This window comes from Apiospora phragmitis (assembly GCF_038363925.1).
Source record: "Apiospora phragmitis strain CBS 135458 chromosome Unknown utg000013l:1.0-2965645.0:1.0-2969333.0, whole genome shotgun sequence".
Taxonomy (NCBI): domain Eukaryota; kingdom Fungi; phylum Ascomycota; class Sordariomycetes; order Amphisphaeriales; family Apiosporaceae; genus Apiospora; species Apiospora phragmitis.
The window spans coordinates 2,837,515-2,864,609 of NW_027117413.1; the positions used below are offsets into that span (position 1 = coordinate 2,837,515).

A 27,095-nucleotide genomic window follows, 5' to 3' on the forward strand; every position below is an offset into this window, starting at 1 on the left:
ATTTCTTTGGCATGAAGTCGAGTCAAGAGTCGGCAAGCGCCCGAAGCTAATCTACATCGAGTTAGAGCATCAGACCAGAGATCAACTTCTCTCCATCGACTCGCCTCTTCGCTTGTCTTCGACTGCTACAGTTACCGGAAGCGGTATAGCCTGTATAGTCGCGGTTTAGACTTTTTGGCCCGGATGCATGTTCGCTGTCGGGGCCCCGCCTGGCTTTTCAGGGCTTACCCCCTTTTGGATTAGTCACACTGTTGCCGCCCGCCTCGGGGCGGTTACCGGAGCGCATAAACAAGCAACGTGAAGACTGCTATCATTGCTCAAAGGGGTCAAGCCTCTGATACCATGTGGCCGGTAAACGACCTATCTCGTAAATAGGCGCTAGACTCCAGACTTCTCCCAGCGACTCTTCCAGTCTCCCGTGTGCTATTGATACCACCGCCTCCACCCCCCACACACCCCAATCCCTCCCAATGCGACCATGTAATGTCCAGCTACGTAGCGCGCCAGATATCGGAGTCAGCTGGCTGCAGTTAGAGAAAGGCCATGTTATGGAAGTTATACTATTCCTCCCGAATGATAGAATCAGGCTCCACCCTCGTCGCATCTAGCTCCATTTACCCCAGCTCCGAGAATGGGCAAACGCCAGATAGTAGGGATTGTCCCATAGAGATAAGCTTGGCATCCACTTTCCGGGGGGGAAGATCTGACTTTAATACGTCGTGCTCGGGTATACGCATACATATAGATAATACGCCTCGGGTATATAATCATCTCCCCGTGCCGCCTCTCATCGTCGCATCAGAAACTCTGCTCTCATCGCGCCTCCTTTCTTCCTCTCTTGCACTCCTCTGTGTGTGGTCGTTTCCCTCAGTCATTTTCCCCACCAGAGCACAACACAAAGATGTCCAAGTTCGACACGGCGCCCCCCAACACCCACGCGGGCGGCAACGATGACGCCCTGCGCGGGCAAGGTACCATCCCGGTTGACTCCAACCCGGATGTCACGATCGAGAACATGGACATGGACGAGTACCGGCGGACGGTGCCGCGGTGGAAGCGGTTCTACAAGCACAGCTTGACCCAGATGATGCTGCTCAGCGTCCAGGCCTTCTGCGGGCCCGCCATGTCGGACGCCATCGCCGGCCTCGGGGGCGGCGGTCTGGCGACGCCCCAGACGTCCAACATCGCGTAGGTTGATGAACAGCACGGAAAAGAGTCACAAAGACTAACAATTATCAAACAGCACCGCTATCAACTATACTATGCTTGCGCTTGGTAAGTCCCCAGATATTATGCCTCCGTCACATGTACACAGTAGGCTAACCATGTGAAATGTGACAGTCTGCCTGATCGGCGGCCCGCTGGTCAACAAGCTCGGCGTCAAATGGGCCCTCGTGATCGGCGCCATGTCATTCCCGATCCAGGGCTCCTCCTACTACTGCAACAGCGCGTTCGGGAACCAATGGTACCTGATCCTGGGCGGCTTCATCACCGGCATCGGCACCGGCTGCTGGTACGTCGCCGAGTCGGGTGCCATCATGTCGCTGGCTCCCACCGGGGCGCGTGGGAAGTACTTGGCGCTGTGGATCGTGTCTCGGAACCTCGGCCAGCTGGTCGGGGGTGCTATCAAGTGAGTTTATACCTACCCCTTTTTGCAAACTGGAGCGGTAACTGACTGACTGACTCTTTCTCTTGTAAAGCCTGTCCAAGAACCATGAGAAAGGCGCTAGTGGGGGGATTACCCCTGAGACCTACGTCGCTTTCATCATCATCCAGTGCCTGGCGTAAGTTGACTGAAAACAGCCCTCGAATCACTCAGGGTAATACTAACCCAATGATTTGACAGTCTGCCCTTCGCCTTCTTGCTCTCTCCGCTAGAAAAGGTGGTCCGGTCCGACGGGACCCGCATCCTCGTCTCGGAGAAGCTGAAGACGCGCGAGGAGTTCAAGCTCATCCGGTTCACCATGTCGTCCCGGCTCATCCTACTCTCAGCCCTGTGGGCGCTATGGTCCTTCTTCTACAGCGGGGCCTGGTCGACGTATCTCGGCATCTATTTCACGACCCGGTCGAGGCGCTTTCCTCCTCATCTCCCCCTTCTTCTGCATGTAAGTTTCTCTCCAGAGATCATCCTGCTTTCTTTGCTATTAGACAGCCGTTCTGACACGTCGGAAACAGCGTGGGATGCTTCGGCCTGGGCTTCATCCTCGATCTGAAGGGCGTCAGCCAGCGGCGGCGCGCGCAGATCGGGCTGTGGACCGTCGTCGTTCTCAACGCCGGCGTCTACATCTGGTCCATCATCATGCAGGTCCGCTTCAACCAGCACGACCCGGGCCACATCGACTGGGATGACTCGCTCTATCCCACGTCATTCCTGCCGTACTTCTTTGTGCAAACGACGGGCCCGCTTTCGCAGTCGTACATGTACTGGCTGCTTTCGTCCTTTGCTACGGATGCTCAAGGTGAGTGGAGACGAGTCGAGATCTAATCTGCATATAATACTCAGGAGAACTACCTTTCGCTAACACAGGCATCATCTAGCCAACGTCCGCAACGGTGCCGCCTTCCGATGTCTCGAGGCAACTGGGCAGGCGATCTCATACGGGATGAACACTCAGATTCAGACCAGCCCTTTGATCGGATTGTAAGTTTTTACCACCAACCCCCCTATCATCCCGATTTCGAGCCACGGCACGCGGGCGGAACCAGAAATTGCTAACACTTTTTTCTTCTTCTTTCTAGTATCGTATCCTTCGCTCTGATGGGAGCTTGTGTCGGGCCCATGATCGTCCTCGTCAACTCGACACCCGACCGAATTCCGGCCGACGTCGCCATGGAGGAGCAGGAGACGATCCATGCGGAGAAGGTGGCGGATTTCAATGACCCCAAGGGTCAGGAGGTGTAAGAAGTGGTACTCCGCAATTAATAACATAATAATGTCGACAAAGTAAACGGAAACAAGTATCATCAGGTAGAAAGAGAAAGTCTTGATTGAAACAAATCCCGGGACCCCGTGGTGCATTTGTGCTACAAATGTGAACCTCCCCTGCATCTAGAGCAGTCGCTTGCTACCATTGGCTTTATGGCTGGCAAACACAGGTTGGTAAATTCTTCTCAAGCAACCCGACCACAATGTCTTTATAATCTCCCTACGTGCCCAAGTCCCGTTCAGCCACTACACTGATCGTAAGCATTCGTTCTCTCCAAACTATACAACTTCCTCTATTCTTTGAGTTCTCCTGCCCGTGGTAGCTTCTGGTTCATTAAGCATTTCAGGGGTTCAGGGGTTGGGAGCGGCCCCACAAAGGAGCACTACCAGTGGCGGCGGGTGAAGACAGGTTGGTTAACAGGTGTTTTCCAATACAGAACCTATATCGACTATACTATATAACTGTACTCGCGCTCTGAGTCGGTTAGTAAATGTAGTAAGATTTGAAGTGTTGAGTGCCGAAGTACTCATGATTTCGGCAGCTGGTTCTTGTAGCACCCGGTGATGGAATGCATTGCAATAGACAGGCTTATTACGGCCTTGGTTCAGGTTGTACAGTGAGCCGCCAATTCTCACCGCCTCGCCCCTTAATAGCCCTCAATCCTGCGTCTGCTTGTAACTAGGCGGGCAGCTGGTGCCAACACAGCATACGATCTGGCCATTCTGACACTCGTTTTGCAAGTTGGCCCTGTTGTCGTTCGGATATGTATATGCCGCATTCTGACAGGGTTCGAAGAAAGAATTTGGCGCGCCTGCACCGAGGTCACTTCGCAGCGGATTGGCGCAAGATCCATCCACGGTATTGACCTGTTTGAAAACAAATGACATGGGTTAGCCCGGAGGAAGTTCTGAATGATCCCATCAATCCGAGTAGTGAGGATTGAATAGGTACTTACCGGGCAAGAGCTTAATGAAAACAGGTCTTTGTTGCACCCCGTAACGCCGAGATCGTTACAAGAACAGGTAATTGGCAAAGTGAAACCGTTACTAAGTAAAGTATCCTGTTAACAACGGGCTCGTCTGCACACCAAGCTATGAGCCAACTTACACATAGCTCACGTCAATATCGGCAATGGCGTGCTTCTCAATCGTCCTGTTCTGGTAATTGGCCTCGATCAGACTATTCTGCTCGGAGGCCGGATACTGCGCGTCGTTGACCGAGATGATCCCAGCCCAGTTCGTGGGTACCGCGATCGCCGCGGTAGCGCCCGCGGCCAGCGTCCCTGGCAGGGAGGATCCGCTGACGGGGGATGGTGCACCGACATTGCTGTTGTGGGTTGTCGAGATGTCGGCGGTGTGGGAGTTGACGAGGGAGATGGCGAGGAAGGCCGGAGCTTCTGTCATGGCGGCGTCAAGCCCCAGCGACCCCGTGTCTTGGGGGTATAAGGCGTCACATGATGTTGTAACGTGGATTTCGTTTTGGTTATATGTTGGGGACTTCTTTGGCCACGGGAGGGCGGCTGCTAATGTGCCTTGAACCAAGGCGAGAAGGTATAGGAAGAGATATGTATTCGACATGTTGAGTAAGTCACGACAAGAGTGTACAATTTTGTTTCGAAGTTTTCGGTACGGGCAGTTTGTTCGTTTGCTGCCTTTTTGACGCAATAAGATATTGAAAACGGTAGAGTGGCGATTTTGAAGGATTGTTCGTTAAGTTTGAAGTCTATATCTTTGAGATGCTTGTATTGTTGTTTATGTAAGGGGTTTGATGGTTATGTACATATACATCTCCCTATTTATAGGTCTTGGGCAACGGATATCTTATTTAATACATCCTGATAATAATTCCTGGGCGACACCAATTTCTGTATGATCCTTAAGGCTCCATAGCTTATACTCAGCATCCGTCAAGATATGCATTTAGGTATGCTTTGTGCGTCTTGATTGACACACAGTCAGGAGGTGAACAGAAGCCGAAGCACTATTGTTGTGGTGGGCTGGTATCAGGATGGCGGGAATGGTCATAGATGGTGCCGTTGCTCGCCTACAGTTAGTCACCGCCATGTGGGTTGCACGGCGACACACACGTAAGAAGTAGCCGGCTTGGACGGCACCCTCTTGCCAAGTTACGCATGTCTGGTCGCCAATCTCCTATGATCCAATGCTCTAGTCTGACTCGGAGCAAGAAGCACGGATCGGCAACTGCCAACCCATTTTGTGGTGGGAAAGAATCAGTCTGGGGCATGACGGACGCGTTATGTTAATTTTGTCGTATTGACGCCATCCCGTGTCGGTGGCATCGATTAGAGGTCAGACTGCTTTTCAGGATGACACGCCTTGCTGGCTCGGCCTCGGCTGCCTTTTCATGAAGACCTCGGAATAATCTGCCTTGCTGACGTGGACAGTCTCGATGTCTTCGAACCCGTATTTTCGATAAAGGGGCACACCGGCCGGGCTCGCCTGGAGATAGGTCTCGAGCCCATCCTTGTCGGCGCGCTCCAGGCCCCAGCTCAGCAGGTGCTTGCCCAGGCCCTTGCCGTGGTAGCTCTTGCGCACGGCCAGGAGCTCGAGGTACCAGTGCGGCCGGCTGCCCATGTGCTCCTTGTGCTTCTGCTCGAGCATGGTGAAGAAGTCGGTACCCAGCGCGCCGTCGACGTCGTCGGGCCAGGCCATCTTGGCGGCCCAGTTCTCGGCTTCCGGCGCCTTGGGCTCGGCCGAGGGCGCGATCCACTTGGCCATGGCGACGACGGCGTCGACGCCGGACTGGGAGTCGTTCACCGCCAGGAGGTAGCGGGAGTGTGGATCCTTTAGGCCGCCGCCGAGCCAGTCCTTTATGCTGGCCCGGGCTCCTGCAGATGTAGCCGGGAAGACCCTCTTGTTGATGCTGTCCTCCGAAAAGGAGTCGGAGAAGACATTGCACACGGCGTCGGCGTCCGCTTCGGTGCCCTCACGGAACTTTAGGGCGGCCATGCTGGAGGAGTGAAGGGCAAATGTTCTGGGCTTTTGAGTAGATAATAATAATAATGGTAATGGGCTGAAGCGAATAGATCGAGGAGAAAACATCGGCATTTTATGAGTGCCAGAAAACCTTTAGTGAGATGAAACAGGTGGAATGGAGGTAGCCAGGAGGTCCGGCCTCTAATTGACTTTAACCTAAGCACACCCCGGGCGCTGCTGCTGGAGACGGGCGAGGGGTTCCTGTTGCAGCCGTTACAGGGCCACCCCCACTAAAACCAGCCCCTGTAGGTTAACAGGTTTCACCGCTGTGACCGACCTTCCCCCTAGAGCAAGTGAGTGCAAGTGCAAACTGGAGTTCGTTCTGCAAGAACGCAGCAAAGCGTTTCTCTAATACCACGGACATGCTATTACTACCATGCTCTAGAACTGTTCTTCTTCTCGTGTTTATGATGTTTCTGTTTTCTATCTTGGCTGTTTGTAACACGCCATTTGTTCGGTGGCCTGAAGTCGACATCAGTCGTCGCCAAGAGTTTACCCGTTGGCATTACCTAATGATATCCAACAGGGTCACGGACGCCATCAGAATACATTGCATTTGAAAATTGGCATTTGCCTTCCGGCTCAGCGGTTCGCCACCGACAGAGCACCTCTCGTGAATGATCGTGCCATTGGAATAGGAATACCGGTATCGTATCTGCGCGTCTCGTCTAGCAGACCGCCGTTAAGTTAGCCGGATTCGACTGCAGCCCTACCATGCAAGTAATCTCAATTGACGAGATCTGACTTGGGATGCTGCGCCGTCACTTATAACACTGAGCCGGCGGGCAATGACCGGCTAATGCTGGCACTTTGTGACTCTTTTCGCCTTCCCGTCGAGCCTGAATGAATGTGATTCGTGATTGACCTTTCATGCAACGCATCTCAATCCTGAGGAATCTCGGAATGGGACAACTATCGATTCCGGCGAGATTCCTTTCCTGGCAGCGTCTCTGCCAGTGTACGGACTTCCTGGAACGGGGCAGAGTACGACTGCAAGTGCTACCTGGGACACGATTGCTGGCCAAGCACGACTGAAAGGGCGAGTCTCAACACGAGTGTCGGTGGAAACCTCATATCAGATATACCCCTGGAGCATATGCTATGATACGTATGATTCCTATTCATACTACAGCCACACGCAACGGCAACTGAAATACTCAAATCAAAGCTTCGATGGTCCTCTGGGTTCTGTCTCGATATACGACGCCTCCCAATGTGATGTGGCTTTCACTCAGTTCACTAATCAGACTTGGCAGTAAAGTTGTACTCAATCTTAGATAGGGGTGCACATCATCATCATGGTGGCTGACTCGTGCACCTAGGTTTCTATGGCGTCTATGTCATACTGGCCCAGTCTAAGGCGCACGTCAAAGCCGGCATCGACTTCGCCCGCGAGAGGAACTTGCGGCTGGTCATCAGGAACACCGGGCACGACTTCCTTGGCCGCAGTACCGGATGGGGCTCATTGGTCATCAACACGCATTCGTTCCAGGACGTCCAGTTCGCAGCCACGTACGAAGGCCCTGGTGACTACAGTGGGGGGGTGCCGTCACCATTGGCGCCGGAGTGCAAGCCCGCGACTTGCTCGGAAAGGCCCACGCGCAAGATCCTCCGGTCCTTGTAGTGACAGGGGAATGTCCAGTAAGCTCCCCAACGGAACGGTTCCTTGGTCCGCGGGATTGTAACTGACATACTGACAGACAGTGGGCGTGGCGGGAGGTTTGGTTGAAGGGGGTGGTCATGGACCCCTGCCTACGCTCCACGGTCTCGGTAAGGCATCTCGCTAGTCAATCACTTACAGAATTTAAACAGGCTCACACTTCGCAAAGTGGCGGACTATGCGCTTTCGTTTGATATCATCACAGCAAACGGCGAATACACGACGGCGAATACAGAGTCAAATCCCGATCTCTTCTGGGCGCACAAGGGTGATGGGCCGTCGACTTTCGCCGTCGTTCTGGCGGCAACGTTCAAAACGATACCCGAAACTAAGGCGAGCGAAGTTTTGCTCAACATCAACTCGGCCATGACCAATGATACCGACTTGTTCTGGGACGGAGTGAAGATCTTACACAGCCACACGAACAGTTTCGTGGACAGTGGAATATACGCCTACTTCGCGATCATGCCCCTGCGCCTTCACGTGCAGCCCATCGTAGGCGTCGGCAAGACGGCCCCGGAGATGGAAGCCCTCGTCCAGCCCCTTTTGGCCAAGCTCGAGGCAAGAGGTGTCCCCTACGACACCTCCACCAAGGAGTTCGGCACATTCTACGACCTGTACCTCGACCTCTTCGAAGACGAGCCGGCCGGGACCTCGGCGCTCACGGGCGGCTGGCTGTTCACCCACGCCGACGTGGCCGCCGACTGCAACGGCAATATCGTCAAGGCCTTCCAGACGGTTCTGTCGCCGCGCGAGGACTTGGCCGACCAGGGCTACCTAACAGGCCATGTCTGGAACGCCGGCGGCGGCAACCACGACGGCAACAGCAACAGCAACAGCAACAGCAACAGCAACAGCAACAGCAACAGCAACAGCAACAGCAACAGCAACAGCAACAGCAACAGCAACAGCAACAGCAACAGCAACAGCAACAGCAACAGCAACAGCAACAGCAACAGCAACAGCAACAGCAACAGCAACAGCAACAGCAACAGCAACAGCAACAGCAACAGCAGAAGCAGCAGCAGCAGCAGCAGTAGCAGTAGCAACAGCAGTGCCACCCACCCCAAGTTCCGCCACGCGACCTCCAAGGTTATCACGTTGTTGCCGGCCCCGCCCGGTGCAACGTGGGCGCAGCGACAGGACTTGCAACATATTTTGACCAACATCCAGGATGAGGCGCGGCGGCGGGCGGGGCCGGACGGGTGCGCCTATGTCAACTAGGTGGACCCGTACCAGGCGGACTGGCAGAACCACTTTTGGGGCGCGGCAACATATCGCAAGCTGCTGGAGGTGCGGAAGAGGTGGGATCCCGCGGGGCTCATCCAGAACAACGACGACGAGCCTGTCGACAAGCGGGGGGCGCCGAAGACGACGATGCCGACACCGAGGAGGTCAAGTCCAACTGCAGACGAGAGATCCACGATCTCAGAACCGAGACAGGTCCACGCTGCAGAAGCTCGTCCCCCGCGACGCCATGATCGAGCTGTTCCTGCTCTTCGAGGACAAGCAGTTTTCCATGTTCCAGGGCAAGCCGATCTTCTCCAAGGCGCTCCAGATGGTCCAAACTCTAGTCTCCCCTCCCAAGCGCGAGACCCTGTCGCTGGAGCTCGTCCTGCCCAGGTCGGCCTCGGGCGTACGAGACCTATTCACTACCAACTCATCTCGCCCAAGAGAGGGGTGGAGCTCTTATCGTCCCTCCGCACCGCGGCCGGCCTTGACGATTACGTCGACACGATGCATCAAGACGCAACCAGCATGTGGGCGTGGGAGCTGTATGCGGAGCTAGGAAATTGCTTTCTGCACGTGCTTCCCCCCCCTTTCCGGGATACAAAGCCAGCCAGAGACAGCAACAGCGAGCTGTTCATTCAAGATGCGTTATAGATGGATTATTCCGGGATTCTTCTGCTTTCTTGTTAGAGATGCTGATAATTTAACCACTTCTTCTCGGGCAAATCTAGGAATTCGGTTAATACTTTCTAACTATAATGAACTCGAACTTCATTCGCTTTAGAAGCTCTGAAGAAGGCCGAAAGCTTGAGCATTATTGACGCCAGCAGAATAGTCAACGCTAGAAGCCGAATCAGCAGCATCTTGTCCTTCAGACTCGTCCTCGTCCTCGTTGGTCTCGTCTTCAACCGTCTGCGAGTCAACGTGGCTCTGTGACTCCCCCAGGTTGATCGGCGCCCAATAACACATGACGACAACCAAGAGACAGAGGCGAGTCTTGCCAGCGCCAGGCACGCCAAAGATTACAAGCAGGCCGTAGGGAAGGGAGTCCATATCCAGGAAGCAAGCTTTCTGGTCGTCGTCAAGCAACAGATACTCATGCCAGAAGTTTTGGACCATCTGCACCAGAGTAGGGATAGTGTACTGGCCAGGCTGCTTATCAGGATACTGAACGGGCTTCTGGACGGGCTGCTATTCATTACGCAAGATTGCCGAATTTGAAGTGCCTTAGCAACAGAATAAGACGAAGAGCCAAGCCCGCCAAAAGGCTATTAGAAGTCGAGTCCGATTTTGAATTTGTGCCCGATTCTGATTCGGAGTCGGATCCTAAGCCTGACCACGGGGTATCACGGCATCAAAACGTTGAGAAGGATCTCAAAGCAAAGCTGAAGGCCAAGCATCTCAAGCCCATGCAGAACTCCACCATGCTTGCTGTTGACTTCATCGTGAGAGCATTTCAGCTATTCCGTGCGGTCATTATCACTGACGCTCTAGAGGTGCTCCATAATGGAAGGCTTGGTTCGGTTTCTCGACGCCTTCGGTATCCCTTTCAGCTGCCACCGGATTTAACGTTTGTTCTCATCTAAAACGATCTGACCATGCCTCGTCATCGTTCTCGCGAGCTGCGCGCGGCCAAGAAACACCGCCGAGACCTCCTGCGTGCGTACCCGAAAACCCAGGTCCTCCCCCTCGGCAAGGCCTGTTACCCTTGCATCAGCGCCTGGGCCTATAAGTACAAGCCCGCGTTCAGAGAGGTGTCTGAAGTTGGCTGCGCCATGGTTAGCCCGTCGTCGGGTCGCTGCGGCGCCGACAAAGATGGAATTGTACCGGGTTTTGGCTACGTGCACAGTAAGAAGACTTGTATGGATATAGGTGCCGCCCTATGCCGCTTGGTTTCTGGGTAGTCTCGGGATACGGAAGAGCGTGTAGTAGTTTCCGCACTTAACACGTAGCTGTACCGGCCAATGCGATAGCGATACAATAGGCCCGTAAGGAGGGAAAGGAAAGCAAAGCGGCACGGAAGAGGGCTATTAGAAAACGTGATAATGCAAATTCAAGTTAAAAAGAAATGCAATACTATTAATTCAACTTTTTAAAAAGTTCGGAAGAACTAGACTAGTATCTCTGCTTAGCTAGCTAATATTAGATTCGCTAGTTAGAGATATCTTGCTTGTCCGCGACGATAATTAAGTGATGCTATTTCGACGGTCATAGCTTATGGGAAAGGGTATGGATGTTAAGGCTAGGACAGCCTAGTGCTCAATTACTGCTGGAGCAATACTTGATTCTCTGGCGGACCTCATATTCACGTACGTATAATAGAGCTTGTACGAGGATACATATATTCAATTCATGAGTTTGGGGAGCAACCTTTTGCCTCCTTATTTTAACCGATGGAAGTGCACGTGACGTCATCTGAGCGGGAACTGCTCCGGATTTTTGTTTTCGTACGACTCGGTGCTCCAGTTGGTGTCGATGCGCTAAAGCTTAGCGAGTAGGGGACCAGGCCATGCAATCTAACTGCCTAACGTAACACCCGCCAGCCAAGCAGCGCATCGGCGGCGCTCTAGATTGTTAGATTGATTGATTGCACCAGAACCAGCTCCAAGGAAAAGAGTACTCGATCGAGTCCACTCCTCTAGCTAATATTAATCCCAAATACGAACCTACGAACCCGCCCCCCCCCCCTTGCTGGCGACAAACGAGAAGAAGGTGACAGACCGAAGAGCGCGAATACTTGCCCAGGCGTATGCGATTGACGACGATCTCTCTATCCCTCAATTGACTAACATCGAGCTCGACTTTCACCAACGGCCAGACCCAGGCTCACTACATAAGAGCGCCCCCCACGACGAAAGACGCGCCTGCGCCCAGCGCTGCGCATCCCGATTGCAGCCGCCCCTCGGGCCAATTTGTTCCTACAGAACGACCGACAGCGACTTCGAAGAAGGGGCGTTCTAGGGCCCAGGAGAGACCTAGAGGCTGTCGCCATGGCAGACCTCGAAGCCTCGACCCCGTCGTTGGGCGCCATAAACGAAGTCAAGAAGCCCAAGAAGAAGAAGGTGCTGCTAATGGGCAAGAGCGGTTCCGGCAAGTCCAGCATGCGGAGCATCATATTCAGCAACTACATTGCGAGAGACACACGGCGACTCGGTGCCACGATAGACATCGACCTTTCCCATGTCAAGTTCCTGGGCAATCTGACACTTAATCTGTGGGATTGCGGCGGCCAGGAGGCCTTCATGGAGAACTACCTCTCGCAACAGCGCGTCCACGTCTTCTCCAACGTCGGCGTCCTGATCTACGTCTTCGACATAGAGTCTCGGGACGTCGACCGCGACATGGCCACCTACATCTCCATCATGTCGGCGCTGACGCAGTTCTCGCCCATGGCGAAAGTCTACGTGCTGATCCACAAGATGGACCTGATCATGACGCAGGTGCGCGAGGCCGTCTTCATGGACCGCGTCAAGCTCGTGCGCCAGAAGACGGCCGAGTTCCTGCAGAGCTCCAACTTCGCGGGCGACGTCGACCTGACGCCCTTTGCCACCTCCATCTGGGACCAGTCCCTCTATAAGGCCTGGGCCAGCATCATCCACGACCTCGTGCCGAACCTGGCCGTCATCGAGTCGCAGCTGGCCTCGCTGGGTGTGCTCATCGAGGCCGAGGAGCTGCTCCTGTTCGAGCGCACCAGTTTCCTGGTGGTGTCCAGCTGGACGTCGGACGAAGGGCAGAACAACCCGACGACGGACCGGCAGGAGCGCATCTCCAACATCCTCAAGCACTTCAAGCAGAGCATCAGCCGCTTCACGGGGACGCCGCGCAACGCCGAGCAGTTCACGCTGATGGAGCACAAGGCCGGCGGGCGCTTCTCCATCTTCTGCCTCAAGGTATGTTTTCTTTCTTTCTTCTCAATCTTGATGTGCTGCGCGGCCTACAGCAGCTGTGCTTTGTTTCGTCTTTTCCGAGAATGTAGGCGCGACAGACTAACCATTGGCACAACCCTCACAGTTTACCACGAATACCTACTTGATGGTCATCCTACCGCCGGGCGAGGCGCGCTTCAACTCGGCCAAGCTGAACTGCCAGATTGCGCGCGAGAGCTTCAAGTTCTTGGATGGCCCCATCTCTGCCGGCGCGCAGAGCATTGCTGCGTGATGAACATAAGAGCATATATCACGTTTTCTGTTGAGCTGGTGGTAGATACCCTGGCCCTGTAGCAAGGGTCTTACTATTTCGCGCTCACCCTCGTCTGTGTCTACGACACGTGCTCAGGTATTCACAGGTCAGCCTGGACCAGCCACGTGGTGGTGGTTGACCTCCCGATTTGATCGACTTGCGACTGGGCGATTGCATGGCAGCATAGCGGTGCAGTGGTGTTACTGTACTCGAGTCCTTGACCGAGCCCGGAACTGGCAGGTCGCTCACGCAATAGCAGCATGGCGACACTGAACAATGATTGGTTCTTGTAGTTAGATGTCTCTGCGCAAATAAACCCCCCGTGATAGGTATATGTACACACTACGAATATAAGGTTTGACCAATACCAATCGCGACCTGGTCAGCTCCTCGACGTGGTTCATTCAGGGCCGGTCATCAGTCTGCATTGGTGATAGGCCGCAACAAAGTCCAGCTCATAACTCGTCAGTTGCGGTTGACTGCCCTGGTTTGCTATTCCTCTACCGAGATAGTACTCTAGGTAACACCGCCAAGACAACGTTTCCCCAGTGCAGACCGTTATTGGCCTATCCTTCCTTGGGCCTTCCTATGCCGGCAATTGAGGACCTCAAGCTTGGAAGAGAAATAGTGGCCGCGGGTGGATAAGGGACCACGACTTACTACTCTCGGCCGCTGATGGAGTCGCGTAGATTCCCGCAATAGGCAGGTTATGGGCAGGAAGAGGCCCTGAGAGCCCACTGCCTGCCCACTCAGGGTACCACACTAAAGCGACAACGCAGCCAGCCCGGATCTCGGGCCACACTGCCACATCTGCGAAGGTCGTCTGGTCTTGAGTGCCGATCTCTCTGGCTGATTAGCCTCAAAGCTGCCAATGCGCCCACCCAGTCCCCCTTTCATTCCAGCGGCTAGCCCTTCTCGCTTCGGACTTTCCTGCCTACCTATCAAAAACCGAAATCCCGTTCTCCATTGTATCTCTCTCTGCGCGCGCCTCGTTCTCTCGGCCGCATTAGAGCCGCTCATACGATGAGGGATTGAACAAGGCAATGCGGATGGAGACACTATGGTCTCCCCCATAAGAAAGAAGAAAGTTTGCAATGCATCCTGTCACCTGTGGGCTCAATCGAGGCGATGGACACGTAAATCAGGACTTTTCGGTTGACTTATCACGTTCAGCAGTGGAGAGGTGCAAAGAAAGGCGGTGCAAGGTGTGCTGTGTGAAACCAGCACACCACCACCACCACCAACTAACTAACTGGCACGCAGCTTGGCAGTCCACCTGCCCTTTCTGCAGGCGCGGGCTGCGAAGGACGGACAGCTAGCCAGGCACTACCGGCCGCCCGATGCAACCATACGATAACCCGCCCTGACTTCCGTTGTAGGGGGGCCTTCGTAGTAGTAGTCGTCGCATATATAGATGTAGAGACGCCCGGCCTTGGAGCAAGGAAAGAAGTGCTCGGCAGTTCGCTTCAGCAACAGGAACAGGTTCGATCTCCGCCGGATTCCCACATCACAGCCACCACCGCGTTGGAAGTGTGATTGGTCGTCGTCCGTTGTATCACCGGCACAGCAAGCTGAACTGAGAAGGTGCATGTAAGTTTTCCAAGCCTCGCACTACCACACACCACCAATGCATCCTGAGCCCGGCTATGAGAGACAAGACAGACAGGACAGGACGCACATGACTGACTGACTTGACAATAGTATAAGTTGCCAGAAAAACTTATTACCTCCTACACTCGCTTGGCCCAGGAAACTCCTCGCTCTTTAGGGACTTCCTGATCTTCCATTCTTTTTTCCCCCGCACCGTCTTCATCATGAAGTTCTCTACTATCGCCGCCGGCCTCCTGTCGTCGGGATGCGCCGTCCTGGCCGCCCCCGTGGCCGCGCCCTCCCCCGTGGCCGAGCCGGTCCCGATGCCCATGCCCACTCCTGTAAGTAGTCATCACCACTATTCTTTCAATTTCTCTTTCTTAGCAATAACAACTACTAACATGCACCACAGCCCGGCGTCCCCAGCGCTTCCTCCGCCAAGTCGCAGCTCGCCGGCCTCAAAGTCCGCACCGGCGCCGACCCGGACGGCTACAAGCGCAACCTGTTCCCGACCTGGGTCACCATCAGCGGCACGTGCAACACGCGCGAGTACGTGCTGAAGCGGGACGCCACCAGCATCAAGCTGAACGACGACTGCACCTCGTCGTCGGGCCAATGGTCGAGCCCCTACGACGGCGGCTCCTGGACCCAGGCCTCGGACCTGGACATCGACCACATGGTCCCCCTCAAGAACGCCTGGGTCTCGGGCGCCGACGCCTGGACCACCGACAAGCGCCGCCAGTTCGCCAACGACGTCGACCGCCCGCAGCTCTGGGCCGTCACCGACAGCGTCAACAGCTCCAAGGGCGACAAGTCGCCCGACGCCTGGAAGCCGCCGCTGTCGTCCTTCTACTGCACCTACGCGAGCGCCTGGGTCCAGGTCAAGGCGCACTGGGAGCTCACCATCACGAGCGCCGAGAAGGCCGCGCTGACGTCCATGCTGGATACCTGCTGAAGCCAGGGAGGGGGACAAGGGCGGCAAGGACGACAAGGATAAAGACAAGAAAAGCGACGCCGCTGGTGTGCTTGCCTCTTCCTACTCGCTCCTGCTCCTCCTTCCGTTGGTGCAAATTCTTCTGTATATATAATCGAAGACTGGGGGATTGGATCCCCCAGTCAGTACCTATCCGATATCAAGCCTACCTAGTCTAAATATCATCATGACAATGAAGAGCACTTCGACTACGGCGCAGGGAGACCCCGATTCCCACCAAGCCAAAAACATTCCCATTTCTCAATTTCGTAGGCATAGCCATCCGTCCCATTGCTAGCCACTACTCATTCCTATTGCTATCTACTCCAACCCTGATTATCCTACCCTTAAACGGGCAGCGAAATAAGTTCACGTGAACCGGCTGTTTGTTTAGGCTTACTCTACAGGTACCATAGATGCTTCATTTCTTGGTGTCACCTATACGCGCACAAAGAAAGTCCCATATGAATCATGTTGTCGTATTTCAATCAGTATCAACGGGCAAAAACACCATGTTGTCCGAAAGCTACGGCCCGGTCACGCCGGACGGGGCCCAATCGGCTGCTGCTGTCTAACTTGTCTATGTATGAAGTGAACAACCAACCACCCCTGGTTTTGCCGTTCCATGCAACTGTACATATTCCTCTTTTCCCCTGGATAGTAGGAAAGTACCTAAGGTAATTATGTGCGCTTGACCATGGCCGTGCCGCCCTTCTTGAACTCAGCCATGTCACCGAGGACGAGCGCCTTGTCGGTGTGGTCCTTGTTGGGGAAAGTCGTCGCCAAGACCCAGCCACCAGCCCGCAGCTCGGGCGAAGAACGGACAATGAACTCGTAAACGTCGTTCACCGTATGGGTCGTGTTGAATCGCGCGGGCAGGCGAGTGCCGTCGGGCATCTGGATGCGGATCATGACAGTCGGCTGTGAATCATCGACCGGTACAGCACCTGACGATGATGAGGTAGCCGGGCAGACGAAGATGTCGAGGACGAAGCAGCGGCAGCAGGCGTGGTGGAAGCAGCTGCCGCAGCGCTAGCAGCACCACCGTCGCCAGGGACCGGGCTGCCGAGCCGGCGGCCCCTGCCCGAGAAGGGCTTGTAGACCTTGGGCAGCTGGCGGAAGTTCTCCTCGTGCTGCTGCAGCTTGACGTCGAGCGGCTCGTCGTACCTAACGTTCATGAGATGCACCGGGGCGCGGCCTTGCTGAATCATCCGCAGCGCGTCCGCGTTCTCGGGGTCGTCGAAGCGTCGCAGCGGGCCGTCGTCGATGCTGAAGCCGTCGCGCCACAGGTGGAGGACGCGCTCTTGGACCTCGGCGTTCGAGGCCGGTTGGTTTCGGCCGCCGGCGCCTGCAGGGGAGCGAGAGGCCGTGGGGTCGGGGATCGTTCGGCTGGCGACGCCTTCGCCGCCAAGGGTCTGGCCAGAGCCGCGGAATGTGGATGGAGCGGAGGGGCCGGCGGGCGACTCTGATTCGGGTCGGCGCGCATTCCTTAAGTAGAACAAGGTTAGCCAAAGAAGGCGTGCCAGAGTTAGTGGTGGGATGTTCTGTTACTTACGATTTGGCCTTGGCAAGCAAGTCGTTGATGATGCTCTTGGGGTCTGGGCGTCCTTGATTGGGATCCTGGACGGCCAAACCACTCTTTCTCGCCACCGGCATATGTTCGTCTCGGGTCATCCTCATCATCGTCGTCATCGCTATCGTCGTCGTCGTGGTCGTGACCTCCGCCGCCGAGGGAGCTGAGGGTAGCCAGGCCCTTCTTCTTGGCGGGGGGGTTTCGAGCGCGAAGCCGAGGCGGCGGCTTGGGGTGCGGGTCGGCCGTCCAGAGTTCGAGGGCCCGTGTAGCCCGGGGGTGCGGCTTTTGAGGCAGAGGCAGAGGCAGAGGCAGAGGCAGAGGCAGAGGCAGGCTCCGGGGCAGCGGCGGTGTTGCCGTCTTCCTCCATGTCGGCCATCAAGGAGGCGGCGGCGGAGTCGAGATCCCAGTTGTGAGCGGAGAGGTACTGGGTGGCCTGTTCGGGTGTGGCGTTGGGCACAAACTCCATCAGTTGGAGGGCCAAAGTATCGTGGTCGGCCATGTTGGGTGTTGTCGTCACTGGGATCGTGAACGAGTGAGGTTTGGGGAGGTGGCCAATCTGCCAGCTTTCGGCAGTGGGGTTTGTTTCTGGGATGAGCTTCGAAGAGCAAACAAATGAAGAGTTGTACGGATGAATTAGGCGAGGTTAATTGATTAGACCAGCCCGAAAACCGAAAACGAAGTAGTAGATACACTGTTTGTTTTGTTCACGAACCAGGTGAAAACGGTTGGCAGTGTATCAATCACGATTCACTCGATTGTTCCAGGCAGCTCCAAGACGACGTCAATGGACGGCCGCCACCCCGCAATGGGTCCTGACTGGAAGCTAGCTGCCAGCTAGAGGAGGTACTTGAATTCAGGTACTCCAGGCACTGCACGACACCCAGACCCCTCCAAAATCGGATCATCAAAGCCCCCGACCACCGACCCTGACCTGCTGGGCTGCTACCTACCTAGCATGGATAACTCTTAGCATGCATCATCAGCTTGCCCGACGCGAGCAATTGAATCATTAAACTGCTGCTGCAAGTGAGGTCAGAGCTTCAGCGGCTGCGGCGACTTTGGATCTAATCTCTAATCGCCTAAGGTTAGCCCAGTTCCACCCGACATCCATCATCGTCAACACATCCAAACCACCACTCTCACAACAAGGCATCTTGCTTTTCTCCAAAGCAAAACCTGACCAATTTACGCACCAATGTCGTCCGAAGATCCCACCGCCCACATGACCGCATCCGGCGTCACGATAAACTCGGACAGCGAACACTACTCGGCCGGCGACGACAACTCCCCCTCCCCCGAAACGCACTCCTCTTCTTCGTCGCCGCTCATACTGTACAAGCCCCCGACCGTCTGGGGTCTGGTCCGGGCGCCGCCATAAATCTGGTCCTGCCCTTCATCAATGGCATGATGCTGGGCTTCGGCGAGCTGTTTGCCCATGAAGCTGCCTACCGTCTGGGTTGGGGAGGTACCAAGGTTCGTTGCACCACTTAAAACCAACACCTATCCCTATGATGGATAGGTCATCGCCAACATAACATACATACTAATGCTTTTTTTCTTCTATATACAGGTCTTCCCCTTGTCGAGGCGGCAGACGCACGCCATTGGTCCCGGAATCGAGATTCGCGACAAACCTACGAGACCTGTTCCGGATTTGTACGACATGACGAGCATGGAATGAGCCCTGGATGGATCTACAAAAGCAAATTCATATCAACTTTCGAGCACGCGCATTCTTGTCGCAGGAGGAGGACAGTTGCTCCGAGCGAACGACTGGGTGGTGGAATGTCACGTCACGTACTACAACAAGCGCGAAATGTACAAATAAACCATAGAAAGACTTGAGTCAGTAACATCCCCGGCTTGTATATACCCCTATCTTTCCATACTGGTACTGGAAGTCATGCGGGCTATTGTGCCACATCGTTGCAGCTGCACCGAGGCTAGATGCATCATAGGCGACTTTCTCAATCGGGCTCCTTGGTGTTTGGTTCTCCAAAACTTGGCGAAACATGACGACCGCGGCTATCTCAACACACTCTTCGATGCGAATGATTATTCTACCACGTCTGCCTTCGCTAGTTCACTAGAATGGGAACCTCCATGAAGGAACGTGATGAGGTTATCGTTGGGACCAAATTATGTAGATATGCATTAGTGAATCCCAACTATGAGTTCTGTGCCATATCCTATCAAACCCAAGTTTGTATCCAAAATCTCTTCGTGTAGGTAAGTACATCAGGTAGTTTCATTGCCAAACCCAATGGGAGATGAGATTTCCCTGGCCGATCAAAACCAGTCTGCCAAACATTTCAGCTCATTGGAGCCTTGGCCGCTCCCGCAATCTCGTCAACAACAATAACATGCTACCTCATTTCCGACGGCCGATGATGCCCGTGGAGCTCGGGGACGATAGGCGCAAGCGGCCCGTAACGGGACTCGGTCCGCGGCGTCCCCTCCAGCTCAGGGACCTTGGTGATCGGGAGGTCTCTCACCGACACTGGCGCCATCGACTCGGCATCGTCATCGTCGCTTGATGAGCTTTTCGCATGTTGTTTTACAGTGCCATTTCGGCGGCTCTGCTCTCTTCCCTGACCCGATGCTGCATACGCAATAGCAGATTATTAGCATCAAAATCATCATCTTCCATCCCATCGCTGCGAAAATGAAATGTAAAGACGCCAAAGGAAGAAGAAATAAAAGGAGGAGAGGACGTCGAGAACAAACTTACCTCTGCAGCAAAAGATGATTGCTGCCGCCCCGAGTACGACAAACAGTGCGCCAAAGACGATCAACGTGATGGCAGACGCCGGCAGAGCGGCAGGAGACCCTCTGTTCCGGTCGTGGGGCCGCAAGAAGTTGACGTTACTGGGTCTGCCTCGGTCGCCCCTGGACGCGGCCTTCCGCTTGCGAAGAAACCGGTCCTCCGCGTCGTTGTCATGGTCACGGGTGGCAACGGTGGTCTCGGTCTCCCAGTAAATCCTGAGATGCCGTATAGTGGTAGCAGTAGTAGTAGGAGTACTACTACTACCACTACTAGAAGTAGTCGTGGATGACGGCACAGTGCCGAAACCTGGCAGAGGTATCACAGACATGGTGCCCGGTCTGATAGAAGAAGTTTGTTGGTCGTCGTCATCAACCAATGACAGTGGATGTCTGCCTTCAATTCTCCCGTCGTCGCTGTCCTTGGACGCGTCGTTTCTCTTCGCACGAGACCGGCGAGAGCTTGCACGCTTCTTCTCCTCGTCCGGCTGCCCTTCGCACCAGGCCTTTGGCTCTGCCGAATCAGTTTGGGTCGATGGAAGAACCTCACTCTCCCAACCAGCGCAACCTGCTCCGATTCGGGACATTGCCATCTTCTATCTCCGTGAATGGGATTCTCTTGATGGTACTGATGTAGTCAACTTCCAAGGAGTAATTTTAACGGGTGCACCCCGTTCCATCTCTATAAACATGAATGATCACTCAGAGGTGGTCAGGGTAATATAGTATCTATGTCGGAGCTAAGCCTCAGTTGATCCCCCAAATAAACACCCGCATTACTGATCATTGAGCACAGCCCGAGCGTGCAGGAGGCTAGACTTGTACGATCATCAATCCCTTCTGAAACCGTGATTCCTATCAGGTAGGTGCCTCATAACCCGAACGTAGCCAGGTTTGTATATCTGCCGTCTTCTGTGGCGCTTGGACTGCAAACTCGGATTTCAAATGTTGTTTGATAGGGAGGCTCGGCAATAATTGTTGGTGTCTGTGTTGTTTAGGCAAAAGGGGGAAAGGTGTAGAGACGCCACGACTATTGATCTCTCAACCTCCTTGGTTTGACACACTTCGCAATGCAGCAATAGTAACTCATGATACAGACAGAGAAGCAAAAGGGTGAGCTCGTGCAAGAACGCTCAGACTAAACAAAAGATTATGCAGCAAGCTTCTAGAGCGGCCCTGATCATCTCAGCGTCTCTGATAGGTTCAGGGTCAATATAGTCAGTGCGATCCGAGGTTTCCAATTTCCTCGGCACTTCAAGCTTAGTGGGCTTGAAACAAAAAGCTGGCCAGCATTCATTGTTGCCAAATTTTGAGCAAGCAAGGTATATACTTTTCTTGATTTGCACTTGGAGTAAGACTCTCACGAGCTTCTTTTGCTATCGGTAGGCTCATCAAGTATACTGAGGGCCGTCATGGTTACTTGTTCCATATCCCTTGGAATACTGACATACGCGGAGACTTTATGTTGATTCTAGGGCGAAGAGAAATATCCCTTGGAGTCATACTAAGCATTAGTACTTGCCACTGTTCTCCCTGGTAGTAGTCGTATGCTAGACTTATTCCCCTGTATTCTTGTTGTTCATGTTTATGGTAAAGTACCACGAGAATAGGGGCGTTTGAACGTCGACCAGAACATTGTGCATGGTCTAAACTGAACACGTTTTGGAGCGGGTTTTCATCGTGATGTGCTTCGGCTCTTCTTTCTGATGCCCCGAAGAGTAATGGTGCGAAGGAGATATGTCACCTGTGCTTTTCTTAGGTGGAATGCAATTCGCCGCCTGCTTATCTCTCAAGCATGCCGCTTGCATATCACTACATCGGCCGTTCCTCGGTTGAAGCCTTCCTATATGTCCTGGTCGACAACGTCAAAGCCCTGGCCGCAGCCGTCGTGGCGTTCAGAGCATGGACGTGTGAGTTACCGGCCTAGACGCGGCGAGGCAGCATACCCGCATATCCTCTCAAAACTCTTTTGCGTGGCTTTCCTACGAACCGTTCAGGGGATATACGCAAGTCTTGAAGGCAACTTCGCCTACCTGATTCCCAGGTGTTGCTACTGCTTAGAGTCGCTATCAATAGTTTCCGGGATTCAAGTGACTTGCCGAGTTCACGATGTTAAACACTGGGAAGTCGCCATCATCAGAGACAAGGATACGCGCCGCGTGATGTGAAGTGAAGAAGAACGTGAAGTGGACACTTGCGGCTCAACGGGACGTCTCTCCACTACAGAACCTGATAGAAGTCTGAGATATCGTGTTGCTTTGGAAGCGCCGAGCACCCCTTGCAGATCTGGGCTGTCTCAGCTAGTGGAAGAAATCGTTGCTGATCCGGGCAGATCAGAAGATCGTGATCGTAGGTGCCATGAGATTGTTTTAGTGTCTTTCTTAATCAGTATACCGGAATAGATCTGCCGGAGAGGAGCCAACAACATGGAACTCCATGACGTCGATCTTATCCTCGTTCTTATATGCAAGAGCGTTCTGGGATGTCTTGGCAAAACGGCCCGACAGAGGGGATGGTTGGCAACTCGCTATAGGTGGAATCCAAGCATGGCCCTTGTGATGTTCGCGATGCCATCCTCCGTGGCTACCCAAAAGGGAAGTATTTATAGGCGCTAAGCCCAGGGTGGTCGTTGGTATATTAATGCACGTGTCCCGTTAGCGCCTGCGGACTGCCGATCGTTACCCCTGAGGGGCCGCCGCAAGTGCAAATTTTGGCCGTTCTTGGTCCTACCGCTGCCGCGCACTCGGCGTGCATACAGCTTTGAACTGGCGCGTCTGGGCGGACTTGGGTGTTGAAGAAAGGAGACTGTCAGGCGTTATTTTTCTGAGTTGTTCGGCTCCGTCGCCCGAAATCACGAAGGACGAACTAGCAGACCTGAGGAGAGTCCCCCGAAAAAATACCCAGCAAAGATCGTTGCGGGTGCCTACCAAGTTGCGATGCGATGAATCACAAAAGCATGAACACCCCTTAAAGCTGATGAGTGTGCCAAGTAGATACCCGGATCGAATGATTCGTCCGCCCGGCTGGCTCCGCAAGATCAGAACCAGGTTTTGGACCAATCCGCCGGCTGGTCTGCGGCAACTGCCACCCCACTAGTGTCTGGGGTTGAGCGTGTGGTTTAATCTATTCTTCACATGATGCAGACATCCTCCGTGGCCACTTCATTACCCATGCAGACTACAGTCTACCCATTCGGGCCTACACTGCCATCAATCGCATGCCGTGAACCTGTCATGGTTGCGCATGGCCGTGTTTGGGAAAGCCAAGTCTTCAAGTGGCGGCCCAATGGCCAGGGAGCGGCGAGGGGAACATGTAGAGGGCGTCGTACCGCATTGCCGCTTCCAGGGGGACGGGTTCGAGTATATAAGGGAACGTGATATTCCTCCAACTCCAGTCACAGTCCCTCACTCCTCACCCAGCCCATCCAACCGTCAGCCCACCCGAACCCGTGTCTAGTATCCATCAACTCAGTCACCATGAAGTCCGTCGCTGCTGCCGTTCTCTTGGCCTCGGCCGCCTCCGCTCACTGTACGTCACTTATACCACAGAGAAGAAAGATGCTCTCTCCCATCAACTCCTGAACTTGGCCTGACCACCTGATTACTTTTCGCCCAATACAGACACCTTCCCCGCTCTCATCCACAATGGCGAGAAGACGGGTGACTGGGAGTACGTGCGCAAGACGGAGAACTTCCAGTTCCACGGCCCCATCCAAGACGTCACCTCGCCCCTGATGACGTGCTACGCCAACGGCAACCAGGGCGCCAAGACGCTCTCCGTCAGCGCCGGCGACACGGTCGGCTTCACCATCGACCCGGACATCCAGCACCCAGGCCCGATGCAGTACTACCTGGCCAAGGCGCCCTCGGGCGAGACGGCCGAGTCCTTCGACGGCAAGGGCGACGTCTGGTTCAAGATCTACGAGGACGGGCCCAAGTTCGGGACCGACGTCAACGGCCTGTCGTGGCCGTCGGACAAGCTGACGACCACGAGCGTCAAGATCCCCGAGTGCGTCGCCGAGGGCGCCTACCTGCTGCGCGTCGAGCATATCGCCCTGCACTCGGCGAGCCAGGCCGGCGGCGCCCAGTTCTACCTCGCGTGCGGGCAGCTCAACATCACCAGCAGCGGCACCAAGACGCCCGCCGGCGTCGCGCTGCCGGGCGCGTACAAGGCCACCGACCCCGGTATCGAGATCAACTTGTACTACCCCCTGCCGACCAGCTACACCAACCCCGGCCCCGCCGTCATGACCTGCTAGATTCCCCAAAACTCTAGTCAGCATCAAGCGATGGACCCGGTGGGTTGGGGAGCGGGAGGAAGGAAATAGGATGACGAGAAGTTGATGGGATGCTCGGTATACAGCACATTGAATGAATGCATGGATGGGCATGAGATGGACAGACCTTGTATATAGCAGTTTCCGGTACATATAGATGAAATGTTACGATTTCGCGTAAACCAATCCTTGTCCTGTGATTATCGGGGATAAGCACTGGTGATGTGAGATCTGGGAAGCATCTGCGACGAACTGATTGGAGCGATGCTTCAGGCAGCGGCGGCGGCGGCGGCCATGAAGATGTCGCCACTGGAAAGCATGGAGATTTGGAACGGAAGAAAGGGGCTGCTGGCGGCGCTCTTCAAGTATCGGGTGCCCCGCGATATAACACGGCCGGGCCAGCTACTACGATTACTTGGCGAGGCACGTGGGAACTGACCATGGAACCATGTGTAATCCAGGCTTTGGAGGCCGTTGTGCATCGGTATGGCGGTTGGAGTCTCAATATATTTCAGAAACGACTGGACGAAGCTGATATGAAGTCTCTGGATGAAGCCATTCACCACCTGATGCTGTCAGGCCAGGTCATTCGGCCCATCTCGTTGCAGCAGATTCGGATAGAACAGAAAGCTCTGCAAAGCGTGCAGACTGTGTAATACGGAATGCATTATGAATGCCATCAGAGTAACCAACTCGTGTAAAGATCCAAGGCTTCATACACTCACTGCAACCAGGATTTGAGGGTGTTGAGAGATGTTATCGTTGATGGTATTTGAGCTTCTACGTACATGTAGAATGAATAAGTCACAGCAACGGCCAGTAGGGCGACGACAAGGCCGATTGGAGTGACTGACCCACAATTCGGGTCGGGCTGGTGCGCTAAAGAAAAAGATGCGGTCCCCCAAAAAAGAGAAGAATCGGCCGTGTCGCAATTGAAGCTTTGTAAGATTTCACCACGCTGGCGACACCGGCGGCCGACCATTCTGATCCCCTACAACCCGCCGACACCAACTCCACGGTGTAGTCTGTAGTCGCCATGTTGCCCGCCAGAGCCCTCTCCGGCTCCAGCGCCAGCCCAGCCCTGATGCTGCGGCATTGTGTGTCTGGTTCGAGGACAGGAAATGTCAAGGTGAGTTTTGTGCACGACATCTTGCTATCGTGGCACTTCCCAATGGACTAACACACGCAACCTCCTAGCTCGCTTCATCCTTGGTATCCTCGAACCGACAGTTCTCCCAGATGCGAAAGCTCGGCTCGGCCTCGCCCAAGCAATGGAATAGCAACCCCTCCGGCAGCCTGCGCGGCCAGGTCAGCGGCATGCCACGGCTAGCCTCGATGAAGCTCTCGCCTGCCTCGCCCAATGCCTTCGCTCAGAGGGCCGGCGCCACACGCGCGCTGTCTCTGTGGCCCTTCAGCTCGGGCAGCAAGCAACAGCCGCCCGCCGCCGCCGACCCGACATCGGTTCCCGAAGCCACTACCGCAAACCCCTCGACCCCTTCCTTATGGGATAAGTTGGCCCCCGCCGATGCCACCGCCGCCCAAGCATCCACCGCCGCCACTCCTATGCCCGACGCAACCGCCGCTACGACGGGACTGCCTGGCTCCGCCCCTGAATCCTCCGACTTCTCCTCCATTCTGCCTGACAGCTTCGACGAGCTCGGCATCCAGAACATCCTCGACATGCCCGAACGGATCGGCTACCTCAAGGATCTGGGTCTCGACTTCGGCTGGGGCCCGACCGCCATGTGCGAGTGGCTGATCGAGCACCTCCACGTCACGGCCGGCCTGCACTGGTGGGGTGCCATAGGCGCCGCCGCCCTTTTCATCCGCCTGGTCATGGTTTGGCCCAGCATTCTCGGAGCCAAGTACAGCGGGCGCATGCAGGTATTGACCAAGAACCCCCAGTTCATACAGGCCCAGGGAGGAGTTCAAGTTCGCCGTGTCGCAGGGGGACCAGGCCGCCGTCATGAAGCACCGCACCACCGTGCTGCGCCTCCAGAAAGCCGCGGGCACGTCTACGATCAAGGCCATCTTGCCGCCCCTCATCGCCGTCCCGTTCAGTTTTGGCATGTTCCGCCTGCTGCGCGCCATGGGGCAGCTGCCCGTGCCCAGCCTGGAGACGGGGGGCATTGCCTGGTTCACCGACCTGAGCGTCTACGACCCCACCTACGTGCTGCCCATGGCCACGGCCCTGCTGACCGTCGTCATGTTCCGGCACCAGCAGCGCTCGACCCTGCACAAGACGCCGCAGAGCGAGCAGATGGGCAAGTTGTTCATCTACGGCATGACGCCCTTCATGTTCCTGTGCACCATGTGGCTGCCCTCGGCCCTGCAGTGGTTCTTCTTCACCTTCAGCGCCCTGACGACGGCGCAGAACTGGGTCCTGATCCAGCCCGTCGTCCGGCGCATGACGGGCCTGCCCCCGCTGCCGGCCAAGCCCACGGTGATGGCCGCGAGCCAATACAAACGCATGGGCATCGGCTACCAGGCCCCCACGCGGCCCGCCGTCGTCGCTTCCCAGCCGCCGGACTCGCCCGAGGGGCCGTCGGTGTCGGGCTTCAAGGGGATGATGGAGGGCGCCACCAAGCAGATCCAGAGCGTCGGCGACGGGCTGACGAACGTCATCAAGGACTACAGCGGCGGCGAGAAGGGCATCGCGCGCAAGAAGGCGGCCGAGTACGAGGCGAGGCGGTCGCGCGAGGAGAAGGAGAAGGCGGCTCGCCGACTCGAGGAGCAGCGTCGCCGCCGGAAGCAGGTCTAAATGTCCACGCACCACGCATGGACGGTAGGTGGCAGATGCCCTGCCTGTCGTGTGTATGATGGCGAGAGGTGCTTTGTACTATATTAAAAGAGACAAAACGCATCCTGGATCACATGAAATGATAATGTGATCGGGCTGGGTTTGATAGATTTTGGGCACCAGCAAGC

At 55.2% G+C, this 27,095-nt stretch overlaps 13 protein-coding genes across 13 annotated transcripts; 8 read left to right on the forward strand and 5 right to left on the reverse strand.

The window, feature by feature from the left end:
• Window positions 1–901: 901 nt before the first annotated feature.
• Window positions 902–2,902, forward strand: PG994_014580 (MFS general substrate transporter; the record flags this gene model as incomplete). The annotated part of the gene is made up of 8 exons (XM_066865989.1): window positions 902–1,188; window positions 1,244–1,275; window positions 1,342–1,630; window positions 1,701–1,784; window positions 1,847–2,065; window positions 2,176–2,459; window positions 2,539–2,641; window positions 2,740–2,902. 8 exons carry the CDS (start codon window positions 902–904, stop codon window positions 2,900–2,902), a joined length of 1,461 nt encoding a protein of 486 aa, XP_066709118.1.
• Window positions 2,903–3,583: 681 nt separating this feature from the next.
• On the reverse strand, window positions 3,584–4,504 carry PG994_014581 (uncharacterized protein; the record flags this gene model as incomplete). Its single annotated transcript, XM_066865990.1, has 3 exons — window positions 3,584–3,793; window positions 3,883–3,973; window positions 4,035–4,504. 3 exons carry the CDS (start codon window positions 4,502–4,504, stop codon window positions 3,584–3,586), a joined length of 771 nt encoding a protein of 256 aa, XP_066709119.1.
• Window positions 4,505–5,248: 744 nt separating this feature from the next.
• PG994_014582 (uncharacterized protein) lies at window positions 5,249–5,896 on the reverse strand (the record flags this gene model as incomplete). The annotated part of the gene is made up of 1 exon (XM_066865991.1): window positions 5,249–5,896. One exon carries the CDS (start codon window positions 5,894–5,896, stop codon window positions 5,249–5,251), a length of 648 nt encoding a protein of 215 aa, XP_066709120.1.
• Window positions 5,897–7,221: 1,325 nt separating this feature from the next.
• Window positions 7,222–9,467, forward strand: PG994_014583 (uncharacterized protein; the record flags this gene model as incomplete). The annotated part of the gene is made up of 6 exons (XM_066865992.1): window positions 7,222–7,224; window positions 7,278–7,391; window positions 7,460–7,564; window positions 7,624–7,693; window positions 7,753–8,675; window positions 8,823–9,467. 6 exons carry the CDS (start codon window positions 7,222–7,224, stop codon window positions 9,465–9,467), a joined length of 1,860 nt encoding a protein of 619 aa, XP_066709121.1.
• Window positions 9,468–9,593: 126 nt separating this feature from the next.
• On the reverse strand, window positions 9,594–9,932 carry PG994_014584 (uncharacterized protein; the record flags this gene model as incomplete). The annotated part of the gene is made up of 1 exon (XM_066865993.1): window positions 9,594–9,932. The coding sequence occupies one exon, from the start codon at window positions 9,930–9,932 to the stop codon at window positions 9,594–9,596; it is 339 nt and encodes a 112-aa protein (XP_066709122.1).
• A 479-nt stretch (window positions 9,933–10,411) lies between these two features.
• On the forward strand, window positions 10,412–10,717 carry PG994_014585 (uncharacterized protein; the record flags this gene model as incomplete). The annotated part of the gene is made up of 1 exon (XM_066865994.1): window positions 10,412–10,717. One exon carries the CDS (start codon window positions 10,412–10,414, stop codon window positions 10,715–10,717), a length of 306 nt encoding a protein of 101 aa, XP_066709123.1.
• Window positions 10,718–11,803: 1,086 nt separating this feature from the next.
• Window positions 11,804–12,971, forward strand: PG994_014586 (uncharacterized protein; the record flags this gene model as incomplete). Its single annotated transcript, XM_066865995.1, has 2 exons — window positions 11,804–12,703; window positions 12,825–12,971. 2 exons carry the CDS (start codon window positions 11,804–11,806, stop codon window positions 12,969–12,971), a joined length of 1,047 nt encoding a protein of 348 aa, XP_066709124.1.
• A 1,835-nt stretch (window positions 12,972–14,806) lies between these two features.
• Window positions 14,807–15,537, forward strand: PG994_014587 (uncharacterized protein; the record flags this gene model as incomplete). The annotated part of the gene is made up of 2 exons (XM_066865996.1): window positions 14,807–14,923; window positions 14,995–15,537. The coding sequence occupies 2 exons, from the start codon at window positions 14,807–14,809 to the stop codon at window positions 15,535–15,537; spliced, it is 660 nt and encodes a 219-aa protein (XP_066709125.1).
• A 699-nt stretch (window positions 15,538–16,236) lies between these two features.
• Window positions 16,237–17,627, reverse strand: PG994_014588 (UBX domain-containing protein 1; the record flags this gene model as incomplete). The annotated part of the gene is made up of 5 exons (XM_066865997.1): window positions 16,237–16,476; window positions 16,503–17,043; window positions 17,111–17,153; window positions 17,206–17,314; window positions 17,364–17,627. The coding sequence occupies 5 exons, from the start codon at window positions 17,625–17,627 to the stop codon at window positions 16,237–16,239; spliced, it is 1,197 nt and encodes a 398-aa protein (XP_066709126.1).
• A 696-nt stretch (window positions 17,628–18,323) lies between these two features.
• Window positions 18,324–18,506, forward strand: PG994_014589 (uncharacterized protein; the record flags this gene model as incomplete). Its single annotated transcript, XM_066865998.1, has 1 exon — window positions 18,324–18,506. The coding sequence occupies one exon, from the start codon at window positions 18,324–18,326 to the stop codon at window positions 18,504–18,506; it is 183 nt and encodes a 60-aa protein (XP_066709127.1).
• A 988-nt stretch (window positions 18,507–19,494) lies between these two features.
• On the reverse strand, window positions 19,495–20,484 carry PG994_014590 (uncharacterized protein; the record flags this gene model as incomplete). Its single annotated transcript, XM_066865999.1, has 3 exons — window positions 19,495–19,730; window positions 19,860–20,110; window positions 20,222–20,484. 3 exons carry the CDS (start codon window positions 20,482–20,484, stop codon window positions 19,495–19,497), a joined length of 750 nt encoding a protein of 249 aa, XP_066709128.1.
• A 2,883-nt stretch (window positions 20,485–23,367) lies between these two features.
• Window positions 23,368–24,823, forward strand: PG994_014591 (uncharacterized protein; the record flags this gene model as incomplete). Its single annotated transcript, XM_066866000.1, has 2 exons — window positions 23,368–23,419; window positions 24,441–24,823. The coding sequence occupies 2 exons, from the start codon at window positions 23,368–23,370 to the stop codon at window positions 24,821–24,823; spliced, it is 435 nt and encodes a 144-aa protein (XP_066709129.1).
• A 380-nt stretch (window positions 24,824–25,203) lies between these two features.
• PG994_014592 (YidC/Oxa1 family membrane protein insertase) lies at window positions 25,204–26,928 on the forward strand (the record flags this gene model as incomplete). The annotated part of the gene is given in 3 exon segments (XM_066866001.1): window positions 25,204–25,296; window positions 25,365–26,071; window positions 26,082–26,928. 3 exon segments carry the CDS (start codon window positions 25,204–25,206, stop codon window positions 26,926–26,928), a joined length of 1,647 nt encoding a protein of 548 aa, XP_066709130.1.
• Between the last annotated feature and the right edge of the window lie 167 nt (window positions 26,929–27,095).